Genomic DNA, 21,661 nt, shown 5'->3' with positions numbered 1-21,661 from the left:
CAGAGTCTAAAAATTACAGTCAGACCTTTTCAGGAGTGAAATTGCAAAGACTTGACATTACATAGTGCTTTGCACGACCAAAGAACTTCCAAATGCGCTTTACAGCTAATGAAGTACTTTTTTGAAATGTTGTGAGGTAGTAAATAGGGCAGCAAATTTGTGCACAGCAAGATCTCACAAACAGCAATGTGATAATGACCAGATAATGTGTTTTGTGATGTTGAGGAATCTTTTACGTCCACGTGAGCGGGAAAACGGGGCCTCAGTTTAATTTGACGAAAAACAGCACCTCTAACAGTGCAACACTCCCTTGGTACTACGCTGGAGTGTCAGCCTCTGTTTTCATGCTCAAGTCCAGGAATGGGACTTGAACCCACAACCTTCTGACTCAGAGGCAAGAGTGTTACCAACTGAGCCACAGCTGACTTCACATACAAAGGGGAGAAGTTTTGAACTCTCTTCTGTAAATGGCAAATTGTTAATTTTAAATCTAAGGTTGATAGGTTTTTGTGAACCATAGGTATTGAGGTATATAGGGCAAAGGCAGGTGCATGGAGTTAGGTCGCAGATCAGTGATGAATTCATTGAATGATGCAACAGATTTGAGGGGCTAAATGGCCAACTCCTGTTCTTATGTACATTAGTTTTACACTGAAGACCAATCCTTTGAGAAGGAAAGGCGACAACACGGCTTTCTGGACAAGCTCTCCCCCTATTTTGCATGCCAAAAAAAGCCTCATACTTGAGAGATAATTGTTTTTGTTCCATTTATTGAGTCCGATTAATACCCAACATCACTGTAATGAAATAAGTTACAGGGATGGCTCACATGACTCCTTAATCAGCTCCAGTGATATTTATGAGAGCCAGCACTTCGGAAGAGTAAAAAAATATCACAACTTAGAAAGGTACTGCTGAACTCTCAATTGTTCACAGTTGCAAACAGAATTTCATCAGCAAGGCAATCGTATTTTAACGAGGTGCAACAGTTGATTGAAACTGAAACCACCTTAAGCCCTATTTTTGCCTGTCGTCAGCACAGCCTTTCAAATTGATAAAAATACAGGATGAACAAGATGTGCTCTGAACAGTTTACTGAAACCACCTGAATATCAAACTTTGGTTAAATCAAAGCCCTTTTTTAATTGTTAAGTATGGGGTAAGTGTCTGTTGAACTGTACTAGTCATAGAAATCATAGAAAGTTTAAGGCACAGAAAGATGGCACATTGTATCTGTGCCGGCCGAAAAATGATTCACCTATTCTAATCCCACCTTCCAGCATCTGGTCCATAGCCCTGCAGATTACGGCACTTGAGGCGCATATCCAGACTCCTTTTGAATGAGTTCAGGGTTTCTGCCTCAACTACCCTTTCAAGCAGCGATTTCCAAACCCCAGCACCCTCTGGGTGAAAAAGGTTTTTCTCATCTCCCCTCTAATTTTTCTACCAATCACTTTAAATCTATGCCCCCTCATCACTGACTGCTCTGCTGAGGTGAATAGACCCTTCACCTCCACACTATCCAGGCCCCTCAAAAGGTGATACATTTCAATCAGATCCCCCCTCAGCCTTCTCTATTCCAAGAAGAACAACCTCAACCTATCAAATCTTTCCTCATAGCTGCATTTTTCCAGTCCTGGCAACATCCTCATATATCTTCTCTGTACCCTCTCTAGTGCAATTACATCCTTTCTGTAATAAGTACTCAAGTTGTGGCCTAACTAATGAGTTATATAGTTCCAGTATAGCCTCCCTGCTCCTGTATTCTATACCTCGGCTAATAAAGGAAAGGATTTCATAAACCTTCTTAATCACCTTATCGACCTGTCCTGCTGCCTTCGGGGATCTGTGGACGATCAGTCCAAGATCCCTCACCTCCTCTACACATCTCAGTATTTTCCCATTAATTGTGTATTCGTTTGCCTTGTTTGACATCCCCAAATGCATCACCCTCACACACTTCTCCAGGTTGAATTTCATTTGCCACTTTTCTGTCCATCTGACCAGACCATCAATATCTTCCTGCAGCCTTCAGCTATCCTCCTCGCTATCTACCACACGGCCAATCTTTGTGTCGTCTGCAAGCTTCTTGATCATGCCCCCTACATTTATATCCAAATTGTTAATATATACCACAAAATGCAGGGGGCCCAGTACTGAGCTCTACGGAATGCCACTGGAAACAGCCCTCCAGTCGCTAAAACACCCGTCAACAATCACCCTTTGTCTCCTGCCAGAGCCAATTTAATATCCATCTTGCTGCCTTTCCCTGGATCCCATAAGATTTTTTTTTTTTTTTAAAACCAGTATGCCATGTGGAACTTTTGTCAAAAGCCTTGCTAAAGTCCATGTAGACCACATCAACTTCACTACCCACATCCATCTTCCTTCTTGCTTCGAAAAATCCGATCAAGTTGGTCAAACAAGATCCTCCCTTAACAAATCTATGCTGACTATCCTTGATTAACCTGTGCCTTTCTAAGTGACAGTTGGTGTGCTTAATACTGTTTGAGCAGCTACATTCTAAGCAACTCCTATGGTAATGGCAAATGTTAACACCATTTGCTCGATATAGGTGGTTGCATGTGCCAAGTATGGACAAAGAATTTGATAGAAATTCTATATTCAATTCCAGGCAAGCCCAACATTACGCACTGCTCAGACAGATAACATTTGTGATCAGCAGCATTTGTGTATGCAGCTTCATTCTTGACAATTAGAAAGGAAAACAAAGACTGCCTCTGAATGGATTTTCTTTTGGTCAGTCATCTGTGTTGAAAATTCAGTTAAACTCAGAAACTACATAGTCATTGCACTTTTGAGCATTTTATGAATTAATTAGTCTTTGCCTATTTATTTATTAAACACTATGGGGGAGTTGGGAACCTGGAGGAGCAGGACTAATTACTACCAGCTTAGTTTGCCTATGGAACCAATGATTTCCTCTCCCCACCAGACCCATTTAGCAAGCTACCCACTTTATTCTGATGAGGCCCAAGCCAGAAAATGGTTCTGGTATCCCAATGTGAGCTATGGGCAGGCGGCATGACTGCCCCGCCAACTTCACACCTGTTTTGGGTGGAAGTTAAACCTACTTCCCCCAACTCCATTACCCTCTCCGCTGCCCTCATAAGTCAGCCAACTCATTAATCATGTATTAATGGACACATTTTCAGCTTTCACACACCTGGGGCACAAGTAGAGAAATTACTTATCCCAGACCATTACTTTTCTGTCTATTAGCATGAATCATAAAAGCACTCCACATGCTCCAAGACCATCTTTACCAATCCTCCCAATTCTAGGATCCATCTTCCAGTGATGCCAGATCTTGGCACCTGCCCCAGTGTTCCCATAGCCTCCTTATCCAATGGTCCCAAAAAGCTTCTCAGTGCTTATATACCCAGAGACTCTCCCTCACCACTCAAAATGCTGCTGGATTCTTAGACGTCAATCCTATTACTGCCAGACCCAGAGCCCCAATCTCGGTACTCCCAGATCTCAGGTACCTCTCAGGTGATGTACCTGGCATAACATTCCTTATAAAACCTCCAAATCAGAATGAGCAATATTATAGATCTGTTAGCAGCATGAAGCTTCCAAAAAAATAATGTTATGCTTCATTATGGCATCTAAACTCAGAGGATTTGTAATATAATACCACATTGCTTCTTTAAAAACTGCAGCTCCATATAATGTCGAGGAGTTTGACGCTAAGCAATACTGTTCAAACATAAAGCATTATGATTTGTGAATAATAAATTCAATGGCCAACCTGGGACTGTGTGCAATTTATTTCTGGCAATCTTTCCACACTTCTGTAAAATGACTGATAGCACGATCATACCTGCAGCACTTCCCTCTACTAATGGATTAATATATCTGTCCCTCCCATTTCAAGCCATACTAATTCTGAAGAAGCATGGCTTTCTAACTTAGTATTACAGACATAGCAAAGTGAAGACATTAGCTGCATGCCAACACTAATATATTAATTCCAAATACATCTTACTCACCTCCATTTAGTGCACTTTAATGCTTAAATGCCACTCCAAAATGTTTCAGCTGTCGTGCAATTTCATTTGCTAGATAGAACATTTTGTACATGCCAATACAAATTGAAATGGCAGTGCTGTTTGAAAGTTCCACATAAACGCGGGTTATTGCTTAATCTTCCTACTCTAATATTATTTGAATAGAAACAAGGGCCTCAATTTCCAATTGAGCAAAAATATTAAAATCCCATTAAATTATTTAAGTAAATAATTTATGGGGAAAAGTACATTTTCATTACAAAGTAAATGATCTGATAAATGAGGAATTCTTCTCCGTACGTTACAAACAGCCATGCTCAATATCCCAGAATGGATTTCTAAAATAACTATTGAAGACAGGCTAGATTTCTATGTGGTGCCCCATGGCAACAGAGCCTGTTTGTTCTCATTGTGGAAGATCATAAAGAGAATAGTCACTTATGCGAGGTACTGAAGGGTGGCCTGTACCAACGAAACTGAACTGCATGAAGAAGAAAAGACTTGCATTTATATACCGGCTTTCACAACCATCGGACATCTCAAAGCACTTTAATCTCACAGCTCTTCACAGCCAATGAAGTACTTTTTTAAAAAATAGTGTAATCGATGTTGTAATGCAGAGACAATAACGTGGGGAAAATATACTTACTGCTACTGATGAATCAGGCATAAATGCTGCTATAATCTGCAATACAGACTAATTGGATTCTAGATTTGATTCCTGGTCCAATCACTCCCGCTGAAGAAATGGCCCATGCCTAGACAGCTGGTAAGGAGATAAGACTCAGTGGTGACGGCCCATTGGCCACGTTTAAGCATATTAGCTAACCATTTGGGAGCTCCAGAGGCTCATGGAACTGTACCAACTTGAATCCCTCCTTTCAGGAAAGGAAAAAGTAGAGTAACAGACCAAAATGTACTTGTTACCTCAGCACTTCCTGACATCAGTCCTAAATTTGTTTTTGCTAGATTACTTGCACTGTCTTGTTCATGGTTCAACTTGGAGTGTTCTGGATTTACCTTTTTATACTATTTACAATCTTAGGTGGCAGCTTTTCTTGCTTCTGAGCTAGAAGGTCCTGGGTTCAAAACTCACTTCTGGAGTTGAGCACAAATCAAAGTTGACATTTAAGCCTCACAGCTCCAGCGACCCGGGTTCAGTTCTGGGTACTGCCTGTGCGGAGTTTGCAAGTTCTCTCTGTGAACGTGTGGGTTTCCGCCGGGTGCTCCGGTTTCCTCCCACAGCCAAAGACTTGCAGGGTGATAGGTAAATTGGCCATTGTAAATTGCCCCTAGTGTAGGTAGGTAGTAGGAGAATTGAGGGAAGGTGGGGATGTGGTAGGAATATGGGATTAATGTAGGATCAGTATAAATGGGTGGTTGTTGGTCGGCACAGACTCGGTGGGCCGAAGGGCCTGTTTCAATGCTGTATCTCTAAATAATTAATAAAATAAAGTGATGCTGCATTTTTGGAGGTGTCGTCTTTAAGATGAGACATTAAACTGATTACACCTGTGTAGTGGGACCAGAGGGATAACATTAGCAGAATCACTGTAGGTGTGAGGGGCCTGTTAAATGATAGGATGCTTGCTTGGCCACTATGCTGGAACTGTCCAAATCTATTTTAATTGCCTCCACAGTCTGTGTGAACATGCTGTCCATGCTTCACTAACCAAACAGTTAAGGGGATAGGCTGCAGATGATACAAGCAGTAAACTAGGGAAGCTGGCACCTTCAACGTTTAGGAGGAGATAGCAGGAGAATGTTTGTGGGGCAATGCAATCCAGGTTATTGATCAAGCTGCAGACCTGGAATGTGCTGGGATAGCGTGGACAAATGAGTAATGGTTATTGTATTCTATAAATGTGTGCTACAGACTCCTTCACCGAGAAGCTCTTTGGGCGAACTAGAGGACATCTCCCTTGCTGGGTATGTCCTGTACACAAAAAGCAGGACAAGTCCAACCCGGCCAATTACCGCCCCATCAGTCTACTCTCAATCATCAGTAAAGTGATGGAAGGTGTCATCAACAGTGCCATCAAGCAGCACTTGCTTAGCAATAACCTGCTCACTGATGCTCAGGGCCACTCAGCTGCTGACCTCATTACAGCCTTGGTTCAAACATGGACAAAAGAGCTGAACTCAAGAGGTGAGGTGAGAGTGACTGCCATTGACATCAAAGCACCATTTGGCGAGCATGGCATCAGGGAGCCCTAGCAAAACTGGAGTCAATGGGAATCGGGGGGAAACTCTGCTGGTTGGAGTCATACCTAACGCAAAGGAAGATGCTTGTGGTTGTTGGAGGTCAATCATCTGAGCTCCAGGACATCACTGCAGGAGTTCCTCAGGGTAGTGTCCTAGGCCCAACCATCTTCAGATGCTTCATCAATGACCTTTCTTCAATCATAAGGTCAGAGTGGGGATGTTTGCTGCTGATTGCACAATGTTCAGCACCATTCGCAACTCCTCAGATACTGAAGCAGTCTGTGTAGAAATGCAGCAAGACCTGGACAATATCCAATATAAATGGCAAGTAACATTCGCGCCACACAAGTGCCAGGCAATGACCACCTCAAACAAGAGAGAATCTAACCATCTTCCCTTGACATTCAATGGCATTACCATTGCTGAATCCCCAACTAATGACATCCTGGGGGTTACCATTGACCAGAAACTGAATTGGAGTAGCTATATAAATACCATGGCTACAACAGCAGGTCAGAGGCAAGGAATCCTGCAGTGAGTAATTCAACTTCTGAGTCCCCAAAGCCTGGCCACTGGGCACAAATCAGGAGTGTGAGGGAATACTCTCCACTTGCCCGGATGGGTGCAGCTCCAACAACACTTAAGAAGCTCACCACCATCTAGGACAAAGAAGCCCGCTTGATTGGCACCCCATCCACAAATGTTCACTCCCTCCACCACCGATGCACAGTGGCAGCAGTGTGTACCATCTACAAGATGCACTGCAGCAACGCACCAAGGCTCCTTAGACAGCACCTTCCAAACACACGACCTCTACCACCTAGAAGGACAAGGGCAGCAAATAGTTGGGAACACCACCACCTGCAAGTTCCTCTCCAAACCACACACCATCCTGACTTGGAACTATATCGCCGTTCCTTCACTGTCGCTGAGTCAAAATCCTGGAACTCGCTTCCAAATAGCACTGTGGGTGTCCCTAGCCCACATGGACTGCAGCGGTTCAAGAAGGCAGCTCACCACCACCTTCTCAAGGGCAATTAGGGATGGGCAATAAATGCTGGCCTAGCCAGCGACGCCCACATCCCACGAATGAATAAAACAAATGCTTGGTTAAAAATCTTTATTTGCTTTAATCCCGTGGACTCAAGTGTGGTTATATTTTCCCAACAATCTGCCTGTTCATAATATACAAATGGTCCCATGGCACTATTTGGAAAGAAAGCAGGATGTTCTCGCAATGTCCTTGCCATCACTGATCCCTCAATATAACCTAACTGGCTGTTTACCTCATTTGATGTGTTTTACGCACAAACTGGTTCTTCGTGCCTACAAAACAACAGTGACCAACTATGTTCTAAGTAATGAGTTAGCTGTGAAGCACTTCAGGCTGTGCAGTGTCATGGAAAGACACTAGATCAAAACAGGTCTCTCTCACTTTTTTGTTGCGCATATGTCTGAATCTACACACGATTGACCATCGCACCCTGGCCGCCTGAGCTAACAGGATTTCTTCAGTTTACGAATCTTGGCAAATGAGGCTAGCAATAGGTTTGCCTGCGCAGGTTAGTTAACAGCAACAAGGTTAGCACATGAGCCAAGCTTGATGTAGCCAGCAGACCCGTTGGGTGGTCGAAGTTTAGATACAAGGACAGATGCGAGCAAGACATCATCTCATGCCCGATTGACCTGAACAGCAGGCAACAGTATGCACATGACAGAAGCACTTGGCGCCAAAGTCTCCACACGGGAGCATAGAAATTTGAAAGACTACATCCTCAGATTGCCACAGAAAAGCACCGTTGCAGGAAGGAGCTTGCAGCAGTAGCACCTGCATCAGCGAACTGGGACCTACGATGCTCCCATTGCAAGTGGCAATGCCTTACTCGAATTGGCCAGTACTCAGACCTGGACTATCAACAGATGAGCAGCTGATGTGACTTATCCGCAATGATGTAAAGACACAAAGAGAAGATATCTCTGATTTCCCCCTCTATCAAGGGGCTGAAAAACCCACGATTATATAATTTTGCTTCTAGCTCAGTTCTGTACTGCACAGCCTCCTGGGATAAAATATGTGCTCCAACTATTGGTGACCTGACCATAGCACTGCAGTTTTACATCAGAATTATTTCTCCACTGATTGTTAGTACAGCTCTGTAACAGGAGATGGTTATTAAGACTGCTTAGGAACAGAGAAACAGAAGCTGTCCAGTTAGCCCCTTGAGCCTATTCTACCATTCAATGAGAACATGGTTAATCTGCAACCTAACTCCATACACCTGCCTTTGCCGCATATCCCTTAAAACCTTTGGATAACATAAATCTACCAATCTCAGATTTTAAATTGACAATTGATCTATCAACTGAAGTTTGCAGAAAAGAGTTCCAAACATCTGCCACCCTTTTGTATGTAGAAGTGTTTCTTAATTCATTCCTGAAAGGTCTGCTCTAATTTTTGGACTATGCCCCCTAATCCTAGACTCCCCAGCCAGTGGAAATAGTTTACTTGCATCTACTCTATCTGTTCCCCTTAATATTTTGACTGTCTGCTCTGTGATGAGATCCTAATTCTGTTGATTTTCACTCGGCACTTCAAATACACCTGTTCCTATTGGCTCATTTGGGTAAGATAAGCTATTTATAATTTAGGGGAAAGAAACCGGCATATGTACATGAGTGTGACAATTCAAACTTGGATCTCAGTTTACAATAACTTATGTATCAATCAATCTTTTGTGGTGAGGGGGGAGGAGTTACTGTTTTAAAAAAATCTAAATTCGCTAAAAATAGTCGAAGAAAAAGATATGAGCTTAGATTAATTATTTCACAAAATAAGAAACACCCTACTATATTCGTATACTGGGCTTAGATAGTCTTAAGTGAAAAGACCCAAATTGTACCCTTCAATAAAGCAACATTTATTTTAGACCAAATAAATGTTGGAATGTCATCGAAAATGCCCTATCAAAAGGAAATTTGTCTTTCAAGGTAACACAATAGAGAAAACTAAATGCTCTTTTTTAAAATCTCAATACAAATCTCTATCAGTGCTGGAATTTCTAATATTCTAGATATTCTCAGGTGTAACATCAAGCAGGCTGTGATTGCACTGAAATTTGAAGAGCACCTTTGTTGTCCAATATCTAGTTAAACTACTGTCACAAGCCCAGGGTCACACAAGAACCACCCCAATTCAGCAATGTCAAACATGCTACAATGTGCATTTCTCCTACATTTTAGAAGATGGACTGATAAGCACTCTAGCGAGATGAAGTATGATTATTATTCAACATGAATGAGCCGAACACAACCTTCTAGTTGCTCCATGTACCATGGAGAACAATGAAGTAAGTAAACCCTATCCATGTTAAAGGACTAAACTTAGTTTACAGGCTCGGAAACCCAGAACTAGCTGGCAATATGTCTCTTACAGCACAAATATATTCATAACTCAGCCAGCAGACTCTCCACCTCCCTCCAGCTGATTAGAAAGCTAACTCTCTCTGTCCATCTCATGGTTTCAGACTCAAACATGCTGCCGACTGCCCCTTCTAAAGATGAAGACAAAAGTTTAACCTCCGATTAATCTTCAAGATTGAGAGCTGAGGGAGTAATTTGCCAAGCGGAAATCAAGCTACCATCTTGCATAAGCAGCCTCCCATTTGGTTTGACAGCCATAACAACTACATAGTAGTAAGCTTGGCAAAACAGGCTTGCGCAAAGAATGGAAATTATTCTTGCATTACAAGCATAAATGTTTTTGGAATGTACTATGATTTCCCCCATTATCAAAACTGACAAGGATAACAATTTGAATAGTTAACCCATTTTTCCCCCCAAAAGGGTTTATGAAAAGTCCTCAAATGCTGTCAAAATAGGCAAGTATGCAGAAACTTTAGGGAATTAACCCTTCATAAACTAAACCTATTTCATTGACATGGTACAAGTAAATCCAAAAATCCCTTCTAGGTCAAACAGACAAATGTTTCATTGGCCTCCAATATATTGCTATTATACTCCATAAATCTTCAGTGCTAATGTGTGGTTTAGGGGTGTATTAACACAGAGAAACATCATTATATCCAAGTTCAGTAAGCATAAATCTTAGCTGAACATAAAAGAAGCCATTTTGTGACATCTAGAAATTCCTACTGGTATTGACCCAAGTGATATAGTGTCAACATGGCTCAGCTGGTAACATTTCTACTTCTGAATCAAAACATGTGGTTTCACTCCTCCTGAAGGACTTCAACAGATAATCAGGGCTGACTGTCCTGCACCATATCGTTAGAAATTCTGTCTTTCAGTTGAAATCTTAAACTAAGGTTTAATCTCATTGAATAGGTGACGAAGACAACGATGGAAAGAACAGATCCAGAACAAAAAGAGATCTCATCTGAAGAGGTCAGAAGTTTACTTTAATTTTTGCACTTGATCATTGGGTTCTGTTACTTTTACACATGGTGCTGAAAGCCAACCTCTAGCTGTACAATATAGAGAACCAGAAAGTAAAAACGCAGGACTGGGGCTCCAGATTTGCTTCACTGAAACTGGACGACTTAAATAAATGGCAGTTTTGTGGGCTCGTACTTGTGGATCGATGATGCAGTCAGCACTTCAAAGTTTGGATCGTTTACATTATGCAATGTGCCATTCAGAAATAATACATGCACGGTCTGCCATTTGGTCAACTCCTGTAATGTAAGCACACCTTAAACTCCCCAGTACTCTCTTTGGATTTACTTGAACTGTTTCCTCATCTCCAGCTCACTAAGATCCTGCTCCACTGCCAGTCTAAAACCACACTTATTAGAAATTAGAGCCATTAATATATTACCTTCTAAGCAATCCTCCAATATTAAAGTCGACAGAACAGCAATAGGCAACTCAGTCCAACTGGTTTATGCTCCACATGAGCCTCCTCTGCGCCCCCCCCCCCCCCCCTTTCATCAAACCCCATCAAAATAACCTCTATTCCTTTCTCCCTCCTATGCATACCCAGTTTTCCCTTAAGTGCATCTATGCTATTTGTCTCAACTACTCCCTGTGATAATGTGGAACATACTCTTAGGGTGAAGAAGTTTCACCTAAATTCCCTATTGGATTTATCAGTGACTATCTTAAATTTATGACCTCTAGTTTTGGATTCCCCGACAAGTGGAAACATTGGGGCTGAATTTTACTCCCCACCCCCCACCAAAGAGCGGGAAGGTGGCGGGGTGCGTAAAATGGAGTGGGAGGCTCAGGAGGCCCTTCCCGACCCGCTCCCGCCTCCACTGCAACTTTATGCATGGCAGCGGCAAAAAAAGTCCCGCCCACCCCAGGCCAATCAAGGCCCTTAAGTGGCCTCCACCTGCTGCCACGGGGATTTTACCTGTGGCAAGCAGGCGTCCCAGGCCAGAGAAAAGCCGCCTGACAAAAGCAGGTGGCTCTTTGACGGCCTTGAGGGTGGGGGGGCCACATGATTGGGCACCCTGTGCCTGATGTAGGGCCGCCCCAGACACCCAACACAACCAGCCCCATCCCCCCAATCGACCACCCTTGCCTCGCCAGGGCCCAATCGATCACCCCTGGCGAGGCAACAAAAACTTACCTTGGTTCCAGGGCTCTTTGACATCATCTTCAGTAGACTGAGCTGCCGACCCGCTGATTGGCTGGCAACTCTATTAGGCCGGGAACCCACAAAATCCAGGTTGGTTGCAAACCTGCTTCCGCCAAGCCTAGGGATCCGACCTGTATTTTGTGGGTCCCCAGCCATAACTGTTCTGAGGTGGGACTTCCAGCCACTTGAGGCAGGAAGTTCCGCCTAATAGAGTTGCCAGCCAATCAGCGGGTCGGCAGCTCTTGGTCTCAGCAGCGCCACCAGGAGCTACAGCTCAGCCTACAGAAGATGATGTCAGAGAGCCCTTTTCAGTCGGTGGCCGGCCATTATCTCGACATCTACCCTATCAAATGCGTATGCAGTTTTGAAGACCTCCACCAGGTCATCTCACTGTCATTTCTTTCCAGGAGAAAAGTACCCCAAGCCTGTTTAGTCTTTCCTGATAAGCATACCGTCTCAGTTCTGGCATCAACCTTGTGAAGCTTTTTTTGCACCTTCTCCAATGCCTCTAAATCCTTTTTATAATATGGAGACCAGAACTGTTCATAGTACTGCAAACGTGTTTTTAAAAAAATTTTCATGGGACGTGGGCATCACTGGCAAGGCCAGCATGCGTTACCCATCCCTAATTGCCCTTGAACTGAGTGGCTTGCTAGGCCATTTCAGAGGGCAGTTAAGAATCAACCACATTTCTGACAGTCTGGCCAGACCAGTTAAGGACAGCAGATTTCCTTCTCTAAACGAAATGAGTGAACCAGATGGATTTTTAAAAATAATCAGTGATCGTTTCTTGACACCAATAATGAGGCTAGCTTCCAATTCCAGATTTTTATTAACTGATTTTAAATTCCACCAACTGCCATGGTGGGGTTTGAAACAGTGTCCCCAGGGCATTAGCCTGGGCATCTCCAACACTAGCCAGTGACAATACCACTAAGCCATTGTCTAACCAAGATTCTATACAAATTTAGGAGAAATTCTCTGCTTTTCAATTCTATTCATCTAGAAATGAACCACAGTGATTGATTTGTCTTTTTACGGCCTTAGTAACCTGTGTCTATACTTTTAGTGACGTGTACTTCGATCCCTAGATCCGAACCCTTTACTCCTCTACTCCATTCAGACTCTTACTATCGAAGCAGTATGTGGCCTCCTTATTCTTTCACCTCACATGTATCTATATTATCTTGAAAGAAATTCATTGCCAATTACACACCCATTCTGCAAGTTTATTAATGTTTTTTCTGTATTTCATTGCATTCTTCCTCATTATTAATCACCCCAGTATGGTGGGTGTAAATTTTGAAATTGTACTTCCGATTCCAGAGTCCAAATCGCTAATGTAAATTGTTTACAATAGTATCAGCACTGATCCCTATGGAACACCACCTTTTGTCAGTCTGAGCAACTACCTTTAACCCCCATCTCGCTGTTTTCTGTTTGTAACTATTGCTATCACTTTTGCAATGCTCCTACTATCTATTCATTAACTATGCGGTCATGTTTTAAACCTATTTATTCTTAATTTGTCTGCAGAAAAAACTTATACGAGTATAAAGAACAGCAAACCCAAAAGCAACATAACAGCAAGTCTAATTCAAAAGTCCTCACACATCCCGTTTGAAATATACAGCATATCCATTTCAACAGTACCCAACAGACAAAGGCTTGTCAGCTCCAGTCAGTTTGAGACAAATTTATTTCATTTTACACTTCAGTAGACAAGGGGGAAATGACAAAGGCAAATGAAAATCAACAATACTACCCAGAAATATAACATGATCATTTGAGTTCTCCATTTTATTTTCTGGTTACAATGTACCAACATGTTTTATTCGCAGCTGGTTTATGCAATACTCACATGGATTACCATGCAGACTAAAACATAGAGACACTACACATGCTTACTTCAGAATGTGGCAATGACATTTTTACTGTACACTATTCACTTTTTTTCTTTTTGTAGGAACTGATTGAATTTTCAGTGCTTCTTATTGAGGTGGTGACAGAACTTCTACCTTTTTAGGCAACTAGAGGTTGGGGTATTTTTCCTCTGTACACAAAAATTATGTATTCACCATGACATTTACCAAAATTGTTTGGGAGGAAAAGCGTCACTTCACCTCAGATGAGGTGGGGGGGGAGGGGAAAAAAACTGCAAAACTGAAAGGCAAAAAGCAAGGGTTGTCAGAAAAGTTAGAGGGAAAACAACAATCAGGAAAATAATGAATAGATCAGAAGGTATAAGGATCAGGTATTGGCAAAGTACATAGGGGAAGCTACTTTCACTGGTCACTGAATTGGGAACTGAAGAGTATAAATTTATCACCCAAAAATTGTGCAGGCCAGGGGTTAGAATGTATTATTTTTCTTTGTGAAACACAGAATATTGCAAGGACAAGGAATATCCTACCAACCTACCAAAAGCACTGATGGAAGCAGAATCCACTATAAATTTTAAAAAGGGAAGTAGATAAACATTTGAAAAGAACAAAAATTGAAGAGTACAGATAAAGAGGAAAGAAATGGGACGAAGTGAACAGCTCTTTCAAGGAGCTAATTCAATGGGCTGAATGGCTTCTTTCTGTGCTGTAAAATTCTGGCAAATTCTGTAAGAAATTTCAAGTCATACCCATGTATCTCTTCACTCAATATTCTTATTCAGTAATAGAAGTACCGTAAGTTTTCAAAATTAAATCACATAAAATACAAACCATAAATGGAACAGAATATGCTTACAAATCAGTGCATAAAAAGTGAATACCCGTTCTGAGGCATCACATTTTTCTTCTTTCCTCCATCCCCCTCCAGCCCCTTTACCCGGTTTCTCCAAGAGGCACTAACTTCTGACAACTGGCCATTCTTCAGATGACCAGCAGTAGGTTGTGCACCATGGGACTCAATGAAGTACTCATCCAGCAGCTTTCACTTCTTAAAAAGCATCAATAGATGATCATAAATAGAAACCTTGACAAATCTTTCTCTGCAAGTTAAGATCATTGAGAACAACTGTAGCCCTACCACTGCCAAGGCTGGATGGGTCCTGGATCTGAACCAGAGATTCTTCTGTCTGCACAGTTCAGTATCATACCAGACAGCTAATTTGAGTCAATCAATCAATCAGGAAAACAGCAAACATTTCTCCAATCTTAAAACAGAACTGATCATATCTCTAGTAACAAAGCAGTGATGTATAATGCATCAAACATTGCTGCAGCCATGCTTTTACCTTGACCCAAAGCACACCAACAAACATGGCTTACATCAAAGAACAGAATGTTGTGACAGCAATGATTAAACAGCTTGAGAAATATTATTACGAAGAAAAACAACCAAACATAAGGAAGGAAATTACTTTACCAAGTTAAATTCAACTATAGTTACAATCATAATTCACTGCATTTTTCCCCAAAGGTTTCCTGGTGTCATGTTCATAATTGATGAATTTGAAAATCCTGTTATAGTCCAGAAAGCCAGTTGATGCAGGATGTAACGGAAGCCAATCTTACACACTTTTATAAGCATCTATTTAGACAGTTACAGATTACAAGGAAGCACCTCCTTACCCAACAACCACAGTTGAAGTCAGTATCTATTTATATCTCTTAACAAAAAGTAACTTTTCAGTTGGCCCAAAAATAGACTAGTGCCCCATACGGAGGGGCACCACTAATTTACAGTAACAAAACCAAAAACTTTAAAATGAAACTTAACAATTCAAATTAAAATAACATGCTCGGGGGTGATGATGCACTCAAGGAAAGCCTCATGTGTACCTGTGGACACCTAGTGCCTATTTATAGGGGCACAAGTGAATTCCCAGTTAATGCCCACCACCTGCCTACAATTAAACACAAATGTACAATTAACATCCTCCAACTAAAACATACAATTTCCAATACCCAATTTTAGAGAGATCATGGCTTTGAAAACAGCGCCATGTTCTTCCCAAAGAAACAAACTTTAGATTATATATTGATATCCAATTCATCTATTCATAAAACTGTACTGTTACCCCCACCCCATTATTACACCGAAATATTTCTTAAACTATTCCAGAGATTTTGCTTTCATTACTCTAACTGGAAGTTCATTTCAAGCATGATCACTATGTATGTCTTTCTGTCCTCTCAATTTAATTTGAAACATTTAGATTTATCATTTCTCTTCCCTCATCTACCTTATGTACCTGCATTAGATCACCTTTCACTCACCAGCTTTCCAAGCTGAAAAACTCAGATTTCTCCTGGTCACTCTTCTCTGTAGTATGCCTAACATTTGAAAGCTTCCCTTTTTTCCCAGCAAACTGAACTGGGCATTGTGCACAGGTGAGGTACTATGCAGTTTGATCACTTCCACCGACTTGTGTTCTACTGTTTTGGCCATGTAAATCAACATTCTGTTGGATAATACGCTGCATTGGTTAGACAGGTTGAGCACTGAATCTACATCTTAACTGCCTAGATTCACCAATTCATTTTCCACTATTTTTCCTCACATTTTGAAGTTGTTTTACTCATTTTCTACATTTCTGTTGCTTTTCCCACAGGCTACGATGACCAACACTTTTCATCCCCTTCCAGCTTTAGAAAACCCAAAAAGCTATAAAGTTGGTTAGCAATAGTAATAGTAGTATGTGTTTATGACTTTCATCTGTTGGTCCTCTATCCCCTTTTAGTTATAAGTATTCTTAAGTACAAATAATAAAAAGGTCCCCACTCAAAATAGCAGCCTGCCTTTCTCAAGACTGTGGCGAGCAGAAAATGTAATTTTCCTTTTATTTCCTCTATTAATTCAAGATTATGCTTACTATTGTTTAATTTTGTAAAATACACATCTCATGAGCAGTTCATGAACAAAAAAATAATTTCCTCAACTGCGCCTGGCAGATCTGACCATGAACTGTGACTGCACCTGGGAAACAGAAAGCAAGTTTCTATAGCAAGGAGCACCCTGTTTAAAATCAAGTATCACATTTGAAGTAAAGGAATAGTTGCTGGGCAACCTCCAATAGAGTTAACAAAAAGTACAAAACTGAATACACTTCCATTTCAGCTCTATATCTCCTCTTCAGGCTCTCAAATAACTAAAGCATGTTTCGGATTTGCATTTCTTTCTTGACCATATTTCAACTTAATTTGGCAGATGTTGGAAGCCACTTCTACAGCACTTCACTTTTCTTCCCCTCAGCAGTACTGTCAAAGACAATCTGCCACAGTTGGCACTTATCAAATCTCAGTGCTGTTCTAATAGTCTTTTTAATTTATCAAGGCAACTATTATACTTATATTAGAATGCCTGCATTTCTCAATAAGACCACTGACAAATATTGATGAAGGGGAGTGTTATCATTCACTTCTACCTCAAACCAATAATGGGGCAGTGATTATGGAATGCTGCTCTCACAGACAAAGCACTCGGTGAATTAAGTTTGTTGCATTGTCAGTTGATCACCCAGTGAGGCTACTTTTGCAAACCACAGAATATACAATTTTTAAATGTACAAGAGATTACTAGCTTGTCAGTTTTTTTGAAACTGGAAAGAAGAGTAAAGTGCTAGCCAGTACACTGCATTCCTATGGCACAAATGGAAAAAACTGACTTGATGGAATGGCCCTTCAAGAAGTTATCACTGGCTTGTTTCTGATCAGCACAATATTTCTATTGCAGCCTTATCCATTTTTTTTGGCTCTAACTATTTTAGAAGTTTTATTTATTGTGGGGATTTTTTTTTTGCTGAACCCACTTTCTATCTTAAGGGTTCCGATATTTTTGGTGCTTGTATGCCAGTAGGCGACATCAACAAAGCCACCATTTTAAATAAAGCCACTGCTGGCTAACATTATTATGAAGATTAGGTATTGCAGAGCTCCCCATATAGCTTGGTAATTAAAGGCAATGACTGATTGACTTGTATAACTGAATGTTGCAAAGTCAAAGGTTTGAGCTGAGTAACTTAGCCAATGCAAAAGTTGCAGCTCTGCCATTAGTCTCAGAACTTGAGCATGAGAATGAGGTAGGAGAGAGCAAACAGCTAGGATGCCTGCTCCAACTTGCAAAAACAAAGGCATACATGTTTTATCTCATCAAGTTGAAATCAAAGACTATTTGTATGCAAAAGAACATAATTTAGAACAAACTTTGCTATACTGGACTACTCAATGAACTTACCCAGTGAGATGTTGAGCCATACAATGTCCCAGGTTTGAGTGTCATTTCATGGAGTGTTAGCTGATTTCAATTGGGTCACTATGAGGATCAACAACTCTGGTTTGACATATTCCTGGAGGTTTGATCATATGGCACTTGTCCACAGTTTGCAAATATTGAGTCTACCTCAAAGGTTCAGTCCCCTGTACAGTTGATTGTACTTCCTTCCCTGTGAGCCTCTAAAACAAGTTTACTCAAACTTGACTGGGTATCAGGACATTGGGAAAGTTTCCATGTGTCCACCAAGAATGGTGCCTTACCATCCCCGAGACTGGAGTTGCCTGATGTCCCATTTCCCTCGGAGTGGAACTAACTGATCCCATACCTTAATTGTGTAGCCACCCCTAAATGCATATTCCTTTGACCACCTGAATGCATACAAGTCCAAGAGATGCTATTTTCTCAGCACGAAGCTTTAAGAAAAGTACTTACCGCTCAGCAGTGAGAAAATAGAAAGGAGAGAAAACTATGGGTAGGGCCAGAAGAGCCACAGCTAGGCCAGAAAGGAGAAGAGTGAGCAGAAGAGGGATGGGGGGGCAAGGTAGAAGTGAAGACTGGTATATAGTGAGAGAGCCACGATAGAAAAGGCACTGAGGATGAATACTAGAAGCTGGAACTGAGGCAGCGAGGGCAATGCAGAAGCAAGACGACTAACAGAGTGCTGTAAATGGAACCGACTGGAAGCATGGAGTGAACAGGGAGTCAACAGCTCACAGGCATCCCAGGAATAAATCTTGGAATTATTCCAACAAAATCTATAACTGAATAAAACTGAACCCAATCCGCACCAATATAAATGGTTGTGGACAGAGCCATAAAACAGAATTCGGTAGTGCAGCAGTACCATCCACTATTCAGAGGGCTTTAAGACAATTATAACAGAAAATGATATAAACTTAATAACTAATTCAAAAGATCTGGATGTAACTCATATCAAAATTGTAGCACAGAAATTATGGCAAACAGGAGACACAAAAATTTGAATACATTATCGGTCAATCTCCCACTGCAATGTATACAACAAGTCAAGATCAAGTCCAGCAGTTGGGGCAAGTAAGCCATAAGGCCGTGGGATAACTGGACCCAAGTTCAGAAGGAGGAGGAGGAGAAAGGGATATGAGGAAGATAGACAGGGAGAGGGGGGCAAAAGGATGGAAAGCAGATGACAATAACACTGAGCCTCGGCCCATTTCTTCATAGCTTAAGGACAAGAGTGGTGGGAGGAAGACAGCGAGGGGATATCAGAAAATAAGTAAAGGAAAGGGGCCAATAACTATTGTGGAAAGGTGTGCACATGTTAAATACATTTCTGTTGAGGGGCATTCCTCATCTTTGCTCCTTAAGATGCACACTGCTCCGAGTTTGTTTTATCTAAAGTTAATATAAGACTGTAAATGTTTCTGACTGAATCAGTACTAATAACCCAGGGAAATGACCTTCCCCCTTCCCAAAAACACCAGAGCGGGATTTCTAAGCTTTGAGAGAGGAGCTGCTACATTAGGTGTTATATTCACTTAGATATGTGACATTACATTGACAGTACCAACAAAGCCTTGAGACCATTCACACTAGTTAACTTATAATAGATTAAACATTGAATTTCTAGTATAAATTGCACTTCCCAACATTGAATACTTCCACCAACTCAAAGTGTAATCATTTTGTGATGTTAAATTTACCACAAGGAACACAATTACTCCTCTCTTCCCCACCCACCTCCTCCAACTTACCTTAGGGCAACACAAACCTCCAATTAATACTGCCATTATTTTTTTTTAATCAATCCTGCATATAAATTAAGTATAGGTACATTTTAATCAACAACTCAAAAAGTAATAACTGGAGAAACATCTTCTGTGGAAGATTTTAGTTGAAAGTCTGATTTCAGCTGAAACTAGCAATTAAACCAAAATCACATCGTAGCTCTGAATATAGCACCATACAATTATCTGCAGTACTCTCATCGTCTATCTTCCAGCAACAGAATCCGTAATTACACATATGAAGATCTGGTCATCTGACTGGGTAGCAGAAACCGGGCTATCCAACCAGATACAACTAAAAAAGCTAACCAAATCATTCAGTATTTCCAAACTAGAAGGAGCATCTGTAGTCAAAGTCATAAATTATATCCTCAATCACTCTGACCATGTTGCATTATTGCTCGTTATGAAGGTGCTTCCATTTTTAATATTTTGTGAGGACTCGTGTTCAAAAAACTGTGGAAATACTGGAGATGCTGGACATTTTTTTTTAAAAAAAGAACATTTGGGACTTTGTTTAAAAACAAACACTTAATGAAAGTCACATGTCTTAAGCTAAGTAAACAGCAGGAGCCTTGCTGACTATCGGAGTTGTTTTACAGAGAAGTGACATGTCTAGATTTATGGTGGTCAAGAGTTGGTTTCGTTTTTGGGTATTGCTTGGTGCTCAGTTGGGGTGTAAACCTGCTCAGAGAGGGGCTACCAGCTCATTCTGTTCTACCTCTGAGAAACCCTAAGAATCCAGTACGAGATCTGGATAAAGTGATGCAGCATTTCTCCTGAGAAGCTTCTGCAAGACATTCCCTTGACATCTCCTGAATGACTGCTTCTGAAAAGATCCCAGTGACAACTGCATGTGACTAGGGATACCTATCCACATGTATCGAAGTAATAGATTAAGCATTGAATTTCCAGCATAAATTGCACTTACCAACACTGAATACTTCCTGCTGCTACCACCAGCTCAAAGTGCAAGATGCCAGACCAACAGGACAATTCCCTATCTTATCCTTTTTCTTCAAGAATTAACAAGTACTTGGCAAAATTTTTCTTTTGTAAAGTTGATCTCTGCAGTGAAAGCTTCTTTATTTTTCCTTTAACTGGTGCGCGCGCTTGTGTTGGGGTTATTTAGAAGGAAATACATATTTACTTTCATATTTCAATCTGTGTGTTAATAGGCTTTGCCTCTTTATTGAATGAGTCCTGTTTTATAACAAATTAGTAACGTTGCTTATTAAAGAAATCTGGTTGGAGGATTTTTAATTCTGAACCTAGAATAAAGTATATAATTGGCCGTATCAGTAACTGGGTAAAATATTTAAATATATGGAAGGTGTCGTAGACAGTGCTATCAAGCACCACTTGCTTCGTAACAACCTGCTCAGTGATGCTCAGTTTGGGTTCTGCCAAGGCCACTCCACTCCTGACCTCATTACAGCCTTGGTACAAATATGACAAAAGAGCTGAACTCCAGAGGTGAGGTGAGATTGACTGCCTTTGACATCAAGACAGCATTTGTCCAAGTATGGCATCAAGGAATCCTAGCAAAACTGGAGTCAATGGGAATCAGAAGGAAATCTCTCTGCTGGTTGGAGCCATACTGAGCACAAAAGGAAAATGGTTGTGGTTGTTGGAGGTCAATCATCTCAGTTCCAGGACATTACTGCAAGAGTTCCTCAGTGTAGTGTCCTAGGCCCAACCATATTCAGCTGCTTCATCAAAGACCTTCCTTCAATCATAAGGTCAGAAGTCGAGACGTTCGCTGATGATTGCACAATGTTCAGCACCATTTGGGACTCCTCAGATACTGAAGCAGCAAGACCTGCACAATATCCAGGCTTGGGGTG

General features: G+C 41.2%; 1 protein-coding gene across 3 annotated transcripts in view; it reads right to left on the bottom strand.

The window, feature by feature from the left end:
* The window catches only part of ptprk (protein tyrosine phosphatase receptor type K), a 553,573-nt gene that overhangs the window by 526,845 nt on the left and 5,067 nt on the right, over positions 1 to 21,661 (bottom strand). Inside the window, exon 1 of one of the 3 annotated variants that reach the window (XM_068025171.1) lies at positions 15,202 to 15,271. The exons of the other annotated variants lie outside the window; for them this stretch is intronic. Within the exon in view, the coding sequence (XP_067881272.1) occupies positions 15,202 to 15,231 (30 nt within the window). The 5' untranslated portion in view covers positions 15,232 to 15,271. Of the gene's footprint in view, positions 1 to 15,201; positions 15,272 to 21,661 lie in introns of those variants that run through there. 3 annotated transcript variants of the gene reach the window in all.

Source organism: Heterodontus francisci, chromosome 3 (genome assembly GCF_036365525.1).
Source record: "Heterodontus francisci isolate sHetFra1 chromosome 3, sHetFra1.hap1, whole genome shotgun sequence".
NCBI classification, from domain to species: domain Eukaryota; kingdom Metazoa; phylum Chordata; class Chondrichthyes; order Heterodontiformes; family Heterodontidae; genus Heterodontus; species Heterodontus francisci.
This window is presented reverse-complemented; position numbering and strand designations above follow the sequence as displayed.